The sequence below is a fragment of the Accipiter gentilis genome, chromosome 8 (assembly GCF_929443795.1).
Source record: "Accipiter gentilis chromosome 8, bAccGen1.1, whole genome shotgun sequence".
Classification (NCBI taxonomy): Eukaryota; Metazoa; Chordata; class Aves; order Accipitriformes; family Accipitridae; genus Astur; species Astur gentilis.
In genome coordinates this window covers 2,813,897-2,828,676 of record NC_064887.1, presented here as the reverse complement: position 1 = coordinate 2,828,676, position 14,780 = coordinate 2,813,897, and the positions used below count along the sequence as shown (strand labels likewise).

Genomic DNA, 14,780 nt, shown 5'->3' with positions numbered 1-14,780 from the left:
AACACTATTGTTATTTAGGTGGGGCGGGGGGGCGGTTTCTGTACCTGGTAATCCTCTCTCTAAAATGGCACTTTAAACCTAGTCAAGAATTATCATCCAGAATTAGATTTTCTTGATAAAAACTTAGTCACATATACCCAATGCAACTCAAAGAGAGTTTCCAATTTCCTTTTTAAGAAGTCCACTGTTTTTCAGGTTTGGATTTTCTTTTGCCTGTTCTTTGTGGTCAGCCTCGTAACTAAAAATGGATACAAATATTGAAATTATTCTTCATTCATTTATAGCAATGATGACAACGTTCAGAGCTAAATTTACTGTGTTGTAAATGACATTGCAAGTAACTATGCTGAGGAGAAATGAATTTTCCAAGAGAACAACCTATTTAATTTTTTTTAAAGTAAGTGCTAACCGAGTGAAACATTTTTATGGACGGAGGCTTTGTAGAAGGGAAAATTTCTTTTATAGTGACTCCCAGAAATACTTTCCTTCTATCGGGATGTCGTGTTCCTTTTCTTCACATGGCAGTCGCAAGCCCTGTGCCTGCCCATCCACCATCACACGGTGCTTTGCCAGAAGAGGGTGACTTTTGCCGCAAGCGCAGCACCCAGGCGTTGGCTTACCCATTTGGGCACTTTGTAATTTGTTTGGAATGTTTCTGATGAAGAACATAATTAGAACGAGATCATCTTGGGCCATCGCGCCTGCTGACCTCCGATGGAGCGTTTGGGTTCACTGGAGATCGGCTTGCTTTTGTTGTTGTTCTGCATTGCGATCTCTCTGATCTGGACTTGTACCTAAGGGAGGTATCGAGAGCGGGAGTTTGGGGAAACGATACCTTCTGGGTGCGATGAGCCACGTCGTGCCCGGGCGAAAGGGAGGGCCGGTGTCCAGGCCTTGGCCTCCTTGAGGCGCTGCCCTCACAGCGGCTCTTGGGGCGACCACCCTTCTAACGGAGCCCCAAACGACCTCCCCTAAAATCTGACTCGAGATACGTTACTGTGGGGATGAAACTCACCCTCTGAGCCCCCTTTATCCCCACACACCCCCAAGAGGTTTGCAGCCTGAGGCTGTTACGGGCACTAGCTCGAGTTTTCTCCGCTTCCCCCCCCACCCCCCCCAATCTAGCCCCCGTCATCCTTCTCCCCTCGCAAGGGGGGAATTTGTGCCCCTTTCACCCCCTTTGTGCGGCACCGGGCCGGGATCGGGGCACCCCTCCGGGGCCGACGGGGAGGCCGAGCCCCCTCACCCCTTCACGAAGCTCCGCGGGGCTCCGCAGCTTTTAGCCTCCCCCGCCCCGTGAGGAGAGAGGGCGGCGGGCGAGGCCAGTCAGCGGGGCGGGCCGGGGGCGGGGAGCGCGGCGGGGCCTGGCGTGGTTCGGCTCGGCTCCCCGCGCCCCGCCGGCGAGGCCGTGCCGTTCCGTTCCGTGCCCCGCGGCTCCCCCGCTGCCCGCCCGCCCGCCCACCGCCGCGGCGGCTCCCCCCCCCGCCCCGTTCGCTCTGCAAGATGGCGGCAGCAACCGAACGCGGCGCGGAGCTGCCCGCGGAACCGCCGCGGGGGGTTCGACTGCCGCCGCTGGGCCCCGAGGAGGTGGCGAGGCGCCTGGCGAGCACCCGGCGGGAGTTGAGCAACAGGCGTAAGATCCTGCTGAGGAACCTGCCGGCCGAGAGCAGCAGCCAGGTACGGCCGTCGCCTCCCCTCAGGCGGCCGGCGGCGTGGCGGGCTCCCCGCCGGCGCCTCAGGCGGGCCGTGCCCGGGAGAGCCGCTCCTCAGGGCCGGCTGTGAGGGAGGTTTGCCGGGCTGCCCGGCGGCCCGCCTTTGCCGTCGTCTCCCAGGGGAGTTCGGGGGGGGGCGGCGGCGGCTTGCCTTCCCTCCCCGCCGCCGGTCCGCTGGGGCTTCTCCTCCCGACGCCTTCTTTGGCAGCTGGCTTTGTTACCGCCGGTAGCCGCCGTGCCTCCGGAGAGCGGCTCCGGTTCGTCCTCCTCCCCCCCCCCCCGCCTTGCCCCAGCGGCGGGAACTGCCGCCCTCCTCCGCGGGGGGCGACGCCGGGCTGGCAGGGCACGGCTCGGCGGGCAGCTTCGGGCTGGCGCCCGCCCTTACCTGTGGGGAGCCGGGGTCGGGCGTGAGGGAGCAGCCCCCGTCCCGGGGCAAAGCCGGGGGCTGGGCTGGCTGTGAGGGGCAGCGGCTGTTCTTTTTCGGCTGCAAGTCGGCAAAGGTGATGAAGTGGGGTCATGGCGGCACTTCGTGTGACCGCTGCTGAAGGGAAGCGACGGCCGGTGCGTGGCCCGTTAGCCGTACCCGTGAGGTGGCACCTCCGTCGGACAGGTAGGGCGACTTCACGGTCCTGCAACACATACAGTTTCTGTGTAAAAGTAAAGCTCAGAAGCTTCGAGCCTGGGTTTTGGGTTTGGTTTTCTTTTTTTTTTTTCCTCCTGAGGTGAGCTGCGCGTAGTCAGTGGAAGTGGTTTTCCACAATCTGTTGGTGGTTTAGGAAAATTCCGCTCAAACTACTGCACTTTGGAGGAGAAAATGGGTGAACTCTTAAACCTGATGCATGTGAGTCAGATTTTGAGGTGATTTAATTGCACAGTCACTTACCAGATCTTTACCGGCTCCAAATATTCAACTTGATGCACAAGTATAAAAGAATGTAATTACAACTTTTGTTCTAAACCACTCCTTGTGTCTCTATCCCTCTTTTTCTAAAGCACAGGCAATTTTACTACCTGCGGGTGAGTGCAGCATATGTAGACTATCATTTTCTCCGTAACGCCAGTAGAAAGGGACCATTCATCTTGGAGGGAATCTTTTCAGCAATCGGTGTAATTTGATCCAGAGTACTGAGCTTGCTTGCCACTGCACTTCGTGTTTTGTTCTCGCATATATGGTGCCTTTCGGTCTGTTTGGCCGTGCTGTAGTATGATTGTAGGTAGTTAGAGTTTTAGATGTGACAGTTTTGCTACGATCCTGCATGATGTTTTACACACACAGCCTCACCTCTATTTATAGCAACCTAATGACCTAATCAATAGCAAACTCACAACTTGGAAAACCCTGCTAATCTTCATCATCTCTTCAAGAAGCCATCTCGCGTGACTGTGTTGACAGAGAGGGCTTACTAGCGTATCGCAGGATGCTTGCTGTGGATGGCCAGAGTGGGATCACTTTGTCTGACACTTGGAACAGTTGTGTTACTTGCTCCTGTTGCACACAGCAGGTACTTCGTGAATTCACAGGTGGACTGGTTAGAAGCCTATCTCGCCTGTATGGAAGCCATCAAGTTTGGTGTTTCTTGGTCAGACAAAGAATGCTAGGGTTAAGGTCCAATTTGGCAGCCACGCAGTATCTTGGAAGTTTGCCATTTGGTTTTGATGACTTAAAAGTAACACTTAGGTGCCTTTTTCTCCATATGCAAGGTTCTAATGTTCTCCCGTTACTAGGCTAGAACAGTACCACCATGTACAGATCCTGAAATACAGTTTCAAAAGATGTCATTTTGATTGTTAACATTGTTGAGCTATTGGTGTTGGCATGTAAAGGCAGAATAGTTGTGCTGCAGAGAGGAAGTTTCTGGCCTGGAGCAGTTTTGGAAAGGAGAAGTATGTTTGTGGTCAGGCATGTTCAGTACACCTGTGCATTTGGCTGTCATGCATTTCCAAAAATTACCATGAAACCTAAGATGTCTTATTTCAAATTAACATCCTTGGTAAACACTGTGCAGAGGTGTTTTGTCTGCTGTTTTCTTCTTGAAATGATTGGTTAGCCAAGTAAAATCAGATAAACTATAGCTAACCTGGCCAATTTATTCACCATCAGGAAAGAGATGAACATTGTTAAAATGCAGCAAAGTCTTCTCGAATAGGTTTTCATAAATGTCATTATTCATCTATAATCATTGGGGTGTTGGGTTTGCTGTCATTCATTGTTATCAGGTGAAGAGTGAGGCCAAGATTTACCAAAATAGTTTTCAAGTGAGAAATGGCTCTTCTACTCATATAGATTGATGGAGATGTTCAGTTTTGTCAGAAGGTTCATCATCTTCAAAACGAGAACAAAACTCCCAACTTTTTCAGGTGAAGTTAGGTAACAAGCATTTTCCTCTGCCAGTTGTAGCTACATATTAACTTTATTTATTATTGTACTTGCAACCTTCTATTACCTTTGGAGTTCCACCTGTGTTAAACTGAATGAAGAAAAAAAATACTCTTAAGGCCACAGAAGAAAAGTACCTTAGCTATGAAGTTTCTGAACTAAAAACATTGTACCACGGGTTGGTAGTCTTAGAAACCAACCAAACAGGGATCTTTATGTGTCAGAAGCATTCAGCACTTTAGGTGCTTGGTGGCTATTGTTAAGGGGCAAATGTTGCCCACGTTTGAATCTTGGCAAGTGGGATTTCTCGCTAAATGCATTTGGCAACATCTGTGCTCTTAAGGAAATCCAGAGCCTGCTTTCAGGAGGAAGGATGGCCTGAAGAAAGCACTTTGCAGTCTGTCACACCAAGTAAGTCAGCATTCCCTTACGAGCTTTTTTCATTGAGTGTCAGTATGAAACAAATCCAAAGGTGGAGCAAATTAAGACAAAATTACGTCAAGAAGATTCTTTCTGCATTGGGCTTTATAGTTCAACCTGCAAATATGTACTTGTAGGATTAGTATTTCTTCAAGCAATTCTACCACTACAGCCGTGGAGAAAGGTATTTTTGTGACAGATATGCGGTAAACATTTTTATTAGCACTTTCACTGTTCTTGAAGGCAAAGTCTCCATTTACTGTTTAGGTGGCAAGTCAATCAATTTTGTACCGACCTGTTGTGGTGAAGTCGTCTAGAGTTGCCAGTTAGTTCCCCATATTTATCCTCTTCTGATTCCTCCAGCACAGTACCTGAACTGTCGACATTATCAAACGTGTAGTGTGACATACACCGTTGCTGTGACTTCCCTAAATCTTGAGATGAAGCACCCTTGATATCTGTACAGCTATATTTTTGTTACTTTTTAGATTGCTGAACCTATAAAATTAGATAGAAATGCACTTGTTACTGACCGATTCCTGTTAGTTGGGTCAGTGTTGTGAGTAAAACAGCTTACCAGATCAACTCCTGTCTTAAGTAATGTTGTGTTTTCCCTCTCTCCCTCAGTCTGATGTTTTTCTATCACTGTGGCTGCATGGAAACTGTATTAAAAATCTGCTCGGTATTTTGTTCTACTTGGGGGGCATTCCTTCTCCTCTCAATCTGATCTTCTTGCTCTGAAGCTTTTGGAGAGGTGTGATCTGGTAACACACCGTGCACTGAGAATATGGGACCCCTAGCTGTTATTCTGAATGTACTTCAGATTTTGAGGTAATACCGTAGCAGTGACTACTGTCTTAAAAAGAGAATTCAGTACTGGCTGTGGACCAGGGTGCATGGAAGGTCACAACAGGCTTTCCCGTCTCTCTGTGGAGCTTTGCTGCTTGCATCGAGAATGTTGCACTGCACAGCAGCCTTCGTGTACAGGATGTGCTTTCCAGAGCAGCGATCCTCTCTCCTTCTGCAGCCTTTGCAGAACATACTCCTCTAACTTGGAATTCTTCTTGCAAGATTGGGGAAGTGTCATCTGCTCTTGCCAGAGTGATCGTTTTATGGCTTCCTTAGGGTGAAGGGCCATAAGCAGGATCCAAGGAATCCTAGCAGGGCAGTCATGTGTGATGTTTTACAGTAAGACAGGCAAGATTGTCCCATTGGTGTCGGTCTTTTTGAAAAATCTCAGATAGTGGGTCTGTTCTTGTTAGCATTAGTATCCTCTGATGCAGTATTGTGGTAAGACTGATGTTTGTATCAAGAATCTTTGCAAAGAGACTTAAAGGTAAGCTTGGTTGTAGTTGTTCATTTTATTCTGGTCAGTGCTTGGCAATGAATTAACAGTCTCTTCGTTGGATGTCTCTTGCAATTGCCTTGTTGTGTGTGCACGTCCCTGAACCATCAGAGATGAATCAGCTAATCCATTTCAACAGCAAGGAAGACAATTGTAGACAATGTTGAAAGTGCAGTGTTCAAAGGCATGCATTGCAAATTGAAGATCCTTGGAACTATCATAAAACTGCTCTGGGTGCTCTGGGAGGCAGGATAACTGCTCTGGGCAGAGGGAGGGAAGGAAACAATAACAAATTCTATCCTTTACTGGTAAAGAGATGCCAAGAACTTCAGGATGACCAGAGTGTAAGTGAAGTTGTACCTTACTGAACAGGAAGTTTTATTTTGCTGGAGTATTGTATGGCAAGTCAGCTTCTGTTTGTTTTGGTTTTTGTAATTACACCAATGGATTAGAAGAATTGTTTCTGATTTCCCCCAAGCCATTGTTTTTTCACTGTTAGTGGTTCCTTATTTACGTCTGATTAACTTCCATAGGAGCAGCGGCTCATAACCGTGACATAATCAGCAGTCAGGTACCCTGGTATACCAGTTTGTAACCCGTGGAGTTGCTGTTAGAAAGAATAGACCTTGGGTATCTTTCTTGCTAATCATTCCTGAGATTTGTGGCAAAATCTCCAGTCTTCACTGCTAAGATTAGCTGACCAACGAGGGCTGTTCACTTTTTGATTCCCTTCCTTGTAGCTAAGAAGCCAGTGCTGTGGAAGATGCACTTGCTTTCAACCATTTTTTGATCTGTGCTTGATTATCTTTAAATGCCGCCATATTACATTCACATTTCTGCTGTTCTTTAACATCTGAGGCTAGAAAATAAATCTTGCGGAAGGTTTGTTCTACTTTAATGTAGGACATGAAGTAAAGTAGGGCTGATTAATTATTTTAATACCCTGTAGTAGTTCTTTGTGCATGACAGAATCTAAAGAAAGACGAAACGTTTAGGTGTTGATGAGAAACTGGTGCAGTCCACCTGGGATAGGGATTGATTTTGTGTTTTGGGACCTGATGTACCCATCCAGTTTTTTTACTGGTGTCTGTTCCTGATCAAAAGACAAATACTTACCACGATGCTATTTCTGGTGGGGTTGGTTGTTTTTTTTTCTTCTTTCTCTCTGGATTAGCCGCAATTTTTTCTTGTTCCTTTTTGATCGAAAGCCTTTAATGAACTGTGATGATTTGAGGAAGTACTCTCTCCCCATCTGTTGTATGCCAGGCGTTTAAGTAGAAGGAGCCTTTGTGTTTTAGTCAGTCCTCCGTCACACTGACTGAACATGAAAGGCATACTTGCTGGATAGTGAGTAGCTCTCATGCCTTAGGATGTACATGCTTTTTGATTTTCTTTATTGCTTTTCTTTTGCTTTGTGCTCTTGCTCTCTCATGTTACCTCTTCCATGTCTTTTTCATCTTTCATTTAGCTTGCATACCACCCAGTATACCCAGGATGATGAAATTCGTTTCCGGTCCCATAGTGTTCCTCTTACCAACACACTAACATGTCTCTGGAAGATCAGAGAAATATGTTTTTCATTCCATGTCCATCATAACTTTATTGAGAAGCTGTTGTTCTTCTGTCTTAATGTTTTTTTTAATATTACTTTACTAAAGATCTTTGGAGGGTGTGATCTTATAAAAGCGACATTCAGTTCTCAAACAAAAAGGTTTGCCCCAAAGGCAATTTATGGCTTAAAGTTACAGGCTTGATTTTATTTCAGGTTTCGTAGTTTGTGACTGTTGATGGAAGTGAAGAGGGACTGTGCTGGGCAAAAGCTTTAGGGCACACCTCCGTGTTCACTGTTGCTGGATGCCTGGGCAGGTAGACATCTGCTACACATCTTAGACTTGATCCTACAGCCATTGCTCATCTAAGAACTTTCTTTAATGCAACATTGAAAAAAAATTGAAAATTTGTCAAAGAGGAGAACATACTATACGGTATGGTGAGCCCAACCTTTGTCTGAAGTTTTGCTTGTTAGGAGCAAGGCAGTCAATTTCACCATTTGGTGAAAATTTGAGAACCTCCAACCTCTGTAGTCATTAGTAGACAGGAGATGTTTAAAATTGCACTTTGCATCAGTCCTTGTGCTTTGTTATCTAACCCTCTTGTTGGTGCTATATACTCCACTTCTTACTCTCCAACAGAGTCTCTGGGATTTTCCCTCAGTAACAGATTATTATTTTAAACTGTGTTGATCTTCTCTTGCTTACTACCTTTTTTTTTTTTTTCCCCACAGCAGACTTTTTTTTTTAACATCTGCAGTGGAATCCATGTATCATGTCATGGACTCAAAGATTCAGTGGTCTGAAATTTGAATTAAGTGAACATCCCATTATATCATTTGTAAATGTAAAGCTTTTTCCTGAGAAGTCCTCCTCTTTCCTGCTCCGCCTGCACAAATGAAAACAAAGTCTTTTTTAGTTATGAGATGATTTAAAACTTCTTGGTTAGCCAAACATGTTATTTAGTTCAACTACTTAAAACATAATTGAGTCAGTTTCAAGAATATGCATGTGAAATTTAGGCCTTCAGCTACTTACTGAGAGTGAAGTTATAGACCAGGCTTGTACAGTGTTTATATTGGAAACTCCACTGAAGTTTACTGTAGAAATCTGGCCAGGCACCATTATAATTGTTAAATATTTTTGTTGCCAGAGAAATACTGAAATGTGTTATATCTAGAGAGAGAAAAATACTTGGGTTTAGGGTGCTGTAGGCTTTATATACAGGCTATATTGTTCCAGGTGACAACTGAGTATTTCTTGCATATTTTTTTTCTTGCACTATGAGATCCTGGGTATGAAAAGCTGATTTTATTAGAAATAATACATTGAACTTTACTAATTTGATAAATAAGACAAATGTGCCTCCTAATGACTCCCTTTCTTGTTTGTGTTTAAAACAATGCAGGTAATAAAGCATAAAGACAGATCCTCTCTAGGGAAGGCATTCCTTCCATTTAAGAGATGCAAATTTCAAATTGATAGTATGTGGTAAAAACTCATGTTGCCAGTTTTTCTACCCAAGGCAAGGCAGGACAGGCCAAGCACTGAAGTATTTCAAGACCACATTTCTTATAGTAGTAAATAATACATTTTAAAAGTATATTCAGCCTGCATTTACTAGTGGTTTCTCTTAAACTCCCTTTAATATATTTGCAGCTGCTTTTTTCTGCTAATTTTAAATGATGAACTGATTATTTCCTAGTTAGGATTTTAATTTTTACTGCTGATAAGATGAACTAGCTTTCAAAGTCTGCTTCTAAGAACTTTGAAAGTTTAAGGGTCTGTAAAGTAGCTAAGCATTATTGGTTACGTTTCTGTTCCAAGACGTTCAGTTAGAGCTGCTGGCATGGTCCATGCATTTATGCAACTGCTGTTACTCTGAGCAAGGTCTGTCCTCCGTTTTCTCTCCTCCGTTTCTGCGGTTCTTTCTCATCCTTGCTTTGACCAGGGACACATCCCCCAGGAGCTGCCTGGCAGGGACTTTGCTCAGGTACAAACACACCTCGGTACCCCAGAGTTGGTGCCGAGTTTTACATCTGGTTCAGGAGCCAGCTATGAGTTGATCCTAGGAGTGCAATATTTAAGGGCCAAGATAGGCACCGCTGTAAACAGCGTTTGTGTAGGAAACTTCTCAGGATCCATGACTGGTGTATGTCTGCCAAATAGCTTTATAACTGCTTACAGTTTTTGTTGTCAAAATACCATAATCTAGCCTGACGTTCAGTGCGTTGACACTCCTGGCAGCTAGACCTTCAGCATGTTAGTGGATGTTGCCATTTTGTTTAGACTTAATATGACGCAGTTAAATCATGGTTATCATGGTAATTGTCAGTCACTTTTTTTTTTAGGCTAGTAGATTCATTCATTTATAAAAGAGGAAAAAATCATTTGGGAGAGGCAGTTTTGTAAAAGTTATGTGGAAAAAATACTAACAGTGGCCTGGCTTGCCCAACAGGTGGTTTGGATGTGGATATTGTGAGCGTGGGCCAAGTGGTGGCACTGGGGATGGCAGCCAGTGCTCGCATGTGGTACCACCACGGGGTTTATTACTACTGCTTTGCTAAACCTTATGTGGTGATGAATGGTGAGTGCTTGCGTTGCCTTTCTCACGTGGCTGCCCAGCACAAGGCAGTGCCACGGTTAGGCTAACCCGGGAGGACGAAATTCGGTTTTCCTCCTGCAGAGCGTGGGTAGGGGCTTGATGACTTCTCCGTGGGCGTGCGTGGTGGTGGCAGTAGGTCCTGACGTGGGGAGAGGGCTGGCGTAGCTGGGCTGGGGGGTGCGGAGGCCGGGCTCCTGGGGTACACGAGCCCGCGGGCTGCTGGGAGGTTGGGAAAGGGAGACGAACTGCGGCTGTTTGTTTCTGCTGTGCTCAGGGAAACAGCCCTCTGCTTACATTCCTTGCAAGTTAATAGGCTCGGGCCAGAGAATACACCTGACTTGGATGACCTGTTTCTCCTCCTGGAGTAAACACTCCTTCCTGGCCCAAATAGCGGGTAACTGCTTGCACCAAAGGGACCAACTATGTTCAGTGCTGTTGGTGCACAGCTGAACCTGGTTAGGAACAGCAAGTAAAGGGTTCTTGTTGCTTTCTCTGACAGTTCTGCTCTGAGCTGTTGGGAGTAGAAACTGTTAACAACATTTAAATGGTAGCGTTTGTTCTTTTCTAACGGACCTAAGTGGTCAAAGATGTTGAAGGTAAAGTTTAGAGAAGTGCCTGAGTTCAAAAGCCGGCTTTGTAATTCTGAAAATACTATGAAGAATATTAGTCTGATGTACACAGATACTTAGGTGTCTGTTTAATTTAAAGGAGTATACATTTGCTTAAGAGCTGGCACGGTGTGTTTTGTTTATGTAAATTGTCACAAATGGTCTTTATGTGAAAAATGCTTTCAGTGAAATACTACACAAACCCAATTCCATAGGTAGAGGTCTCAGCCCTGTTATTGGGGGCCATGAGAGCACAAGAATGAGCACCTTCCTGGAAGAGCCCATTGCACAAACCTGGCAGTGTTTGCAACAACCTGTGGAAATCGGTGTTAAAATCTTTACTAAAACTACTTTGCTTAAATTATGTTTTCATTTTAAATCTTCCTTGTGCTCTCATCATTTTTTACATGAGACCTCATAATTATCCCACAAAGATATGTTCAATACAGGCTGTTTTCCTTCTCAATTAAAGTTTCAAACAGTTACTGGGAAATCATGTGGAATCATCTGATTCCCAGACAGCTTTCAAAAGAGTGTTCAGAGCTCTTTGAAATAGTATTTCCTGCTACTTAATCATCATATAAAACTTTCAGTGTTACTCTTGTAAAATAATATAGGAAATAAAAAAGGTAAATATGTCCCCCTTTTTCTAAGTGGGACAGAAATAACTTCTTTAGAGTCTTCAGTGCCACAATACAGCTGAGCTGTACAAAACTGTGCGGAGAGTGTCTTCTCAGTCTCCCATGACTGAGAATGAACCACTCTCTAATTCTCATTAGAGAGATGTCCACAGTCAAATTGCCTACCTGACGCGAATCTTTGAATTATGCCTGGTGTATTTTGCTTTTCTGAAACCACATCCTTATGGCATCTGATTAGAGAATGGCTGGTAGCTTGTGAAATGCTGCCATATTTTATTAATGTAGTATTTGACAGCTGTTAACTAGTGAAACTAGAGATTGGTGCTCGCTTGACTAAAAGGTATGCACCTGATACCAGTCACAGAGAACCCAATTAACCTCTAGGCTATATAGATTGAATTAGCAAACTGGCAAGTAGACTGGGCTACTGGAAATTGTCTGCAATTAAACTTTCAGACAAAGCTGGTTGATTATTTTGCTTGCTGAGATGGTCTTTCGCTATTGTTTATGGGACTTATCCATGTAAAAGAATACTTATATCCACGTTACTACTCCTGGTTTCTTCTTGGGGATGTTTAATGTTCACATCTGCGTTCTCGCCACTGAACTGGTAATAGTTTGTGGTTTTTGTGGGACATGTGCATGCACCTTGCTCTTGTTGGGGAATAGCCACAGCAAACACTGGTACACACCTCTTACATTTGCTCCTACCCTACCCCTCCCACAGCCCTGTTCTCTCTCTGTTAATTAGTGGGAGCAAATAATGCTCTTGGGATTGATTCTTCATTGAGCATCTGTGCAATAATTGATAGAAGATACTTTCCAGCGGGTATTCTGGGCACAATTGTCTGCTGGTTGAAAAAATATTCATTATTAAAAGAATGAAAAACTGTTAAAGTGAACTTGAGCAGTTATAGGAAACTAAACCAACTGTTGTATTTTATGACAGTGTTGCCTGCCCTCAGTAAACTGCATGATGTGATGTTGCTGGTATTTCTTGTCTGTGTGGTATTCTAACTATGCTAGCTGTACTTTGGAGAAATTGTGGGGGTTTTGCTATTTAATGAACTGTGATGTTATTCATCTTTATCAAGAGACAGTCAACAGGACATGCTGTTGTGCTTATGACTTTATGTAATGAAAAGTAAGTTAATCAAATTCAGTAAGCCAATTTTATATATGAGATAAAAACATCAATGCAGTAGTATAATGAGCTCTTTTAAAAACAAATATTTGATAGTGTTTCTATGGTGAGATTTTTCTGTTTATTGGGAAAGGGGTTTTTTTTTGCTTTTGTTTTTTTGGTTGTTTGGTTTTTTTCCCCCTAAATGAAGATGAATTATGCACTTATTTGGTCTGGTGAATTATTTATCTGACGTTACTTGTACTTTTCTCTTTCAGGAAATCCATGACTTATTTAAAGATTATGAAATCAAGTATTGTTACGTGGACAGAAATAAAAGAACAGGTAAGAACTTAAAACCTTCCAGTGTCATACATTTCAATTCTGTAATTACACTAGTAAGGAACATCATCTGCCACGTATGATATCATCAGGTTCTCTGCTGTCACATAGCTTGATTGTCTCTCAGTGCCTTCTTTGGCTGCATAGTTTGTCACCTTCTACTGAAGCCTGTGGAGAGTTGGAAACTTTACTGATGTCAGCCAGAAGTAGATTGGTCCGCTATGGTATCTCTCAGGTGTATTCCCTTAGCAAGTGTCTCTTTGAGATAAAGCTAACCTCAACTTTCTGATTTCCTTTTAAAAAACTAGGCTGAGGCCTCTCTTAGGACAAACCACATGTTCCTATGACATGATCAGAGGAAAATGTACCTAGCTCCAGGTGCATTTGTGTCAGGTAATATAAGCCAGAAGCAATTTATTAAAGGAATACTTAAGTCTTTGAAGGAAACATTGTCCTGAATCAAATCCTGAATTATTTAAGTGTGATATCCCATTTACAAATTAATTCTCTAAATAGGGGGTTCACAGATTTTTAGTGCTTGTGAGGTACAGAAATGGACAAATACTCTTCTACATGTTCCTCTCCTTCCAAATCACCATAGGTCCCACAGCCTGGGCTATCTCCTGAGGCAACCTTGGTTTCCAGGACAAAATCTTAATGCGGTAGCTGTGGTAGATTTCTGTCAGGATTTTGTGAGGATAATGGTGTTTTCTTGCACCTGCCTCTAAGGAGCAAAAATTTGTGCTTTACTGTCCCATTATCTTGTGAATTTGATTTCTGAGTATGGAATAAGGCCAGCTTGTGTGTGAGGTGCTATAGTCTGCTATCTAACAATAGCCTGAATGTCTGTTTTCAGTGTGAAGGGAAATGTTTGAAAATACTTGCATAGAGTAAGAGGATGATTTTTTCATTTAATCTAGAACTTCTCATATGTAACTAGTTTTTTACTGTGTATGTATTTGTGTTGTTTTTAGAGTGTATACATATGTGTGTCTTTGTGTGTACATATATATATATAAAAACCTTTGCCTATTCATGAGAACTTTTGTATGTTTTACTGCATACCTCTGCAATTTTTCATGACTGGAATACACTGTAGGTGGTTTATTTTTTCTTGGCTTCTCATTTGGATAGATTAAATTACTTTATCTCCAGATTCATGAAGGCTTTAAAACTGTGTTCAGAGGCCCTAATGTCACAGAATCTTAACACATTGCTATACAATCAACAAAGTTCTTGAGCATCTAAGCTCTTCCTGCTCATGTTCTTTATATTGCAGATAATTTTGGTGTTACTAGTTTTGCTGTGCAAAAAGCAAACATTCTGCTAGTCATCCAGCCAAAAGATAGACATACGTATTGTAGTGCGAACTGTTTGTGTAAGGAACTCCATTTATATTGAGGGTTTTTTTGTGTGTTTTTTTGTTGGATTGTTTTTATTTTTTTGTTAGATAGATTTAATTACTTTTTAGTTTAAAGGACATAACTGGAACTCTGTAGAGCTCTGTAGATGTTTCCACTTAGATCTTCTAAAATTCTCTTGAGTTTTCACTTGATTACAAAAACTAATTTCAGATTAATGATAAACCCAGGGAAGTAGCCCTAGACAACTTCAAAACATGGGGAAAAACCATTTTTATCTTAAAAAATCTAACAGTATTATTAAACTTCAATGTCTTCTATCCGTATCTTCTATTTAACTGTTCTTAGAATACCAAATAGTATCCTGTTAGAGAAATATGTGATGCTGTGTCAGAATACTGGGGAGCAAAAAAATGTAGATTACCCAGGCACATTTTAATCTATTTGAGAATCAGGTTGCTGATTTCCACACCACCTCATATTCATCTGATCACTGATATATCTCTTCAGTTATGATGGATTGTAAAACCCGCTGCAAAGGCATTGTTTGTACGTTAGTACAAACTAATTGCTTGCAGGATGCATAACATTCAATTTGACTAGAACAGCAAAACTGAGATCTGAGATATTATGTGTATGTCACCAAGATTATACTTGCTTCTTTTTCTTGGCATAATAAACTGCTACAAAATAGTC

The 14,780-nt window shown here is 43.0% G+C and overlaps 1 protein-coding gene across 3 annotated transcripts in view; it reads left to right on the top strand.

Annotated features, from left to right (window-relative positions):
* The first annotated feature begins 1,447 nt into the window (after window positions 1–1,447).
* RAVER2 (ribonucleoprotein, PTB binding 2) overlaps window positions 1,448–14,780 on the top strand; it is an 81,223-nt gene continuing 67,890 nt past the window's right edge. For all 3 annotated transcript variants that reach the window (XM_049809424.1, XM_049809425.1, XM_049809423.1), the window contains exons 1-2: window positions 1,448–1,677; window positions 12,660–12,726. In XM_049809424.1, the coding sequence (XP_049665381.1) occupies window positions 1,504–1,677; window positions 12,660–12,726 (241 nt within the window). In that variant the 5' untranslated portion in view covers window positions 1,448–1,503. The remainder of the gene's footprint in view (window positions 1,678–12,659; window positions 12,727–14,780) is intronic.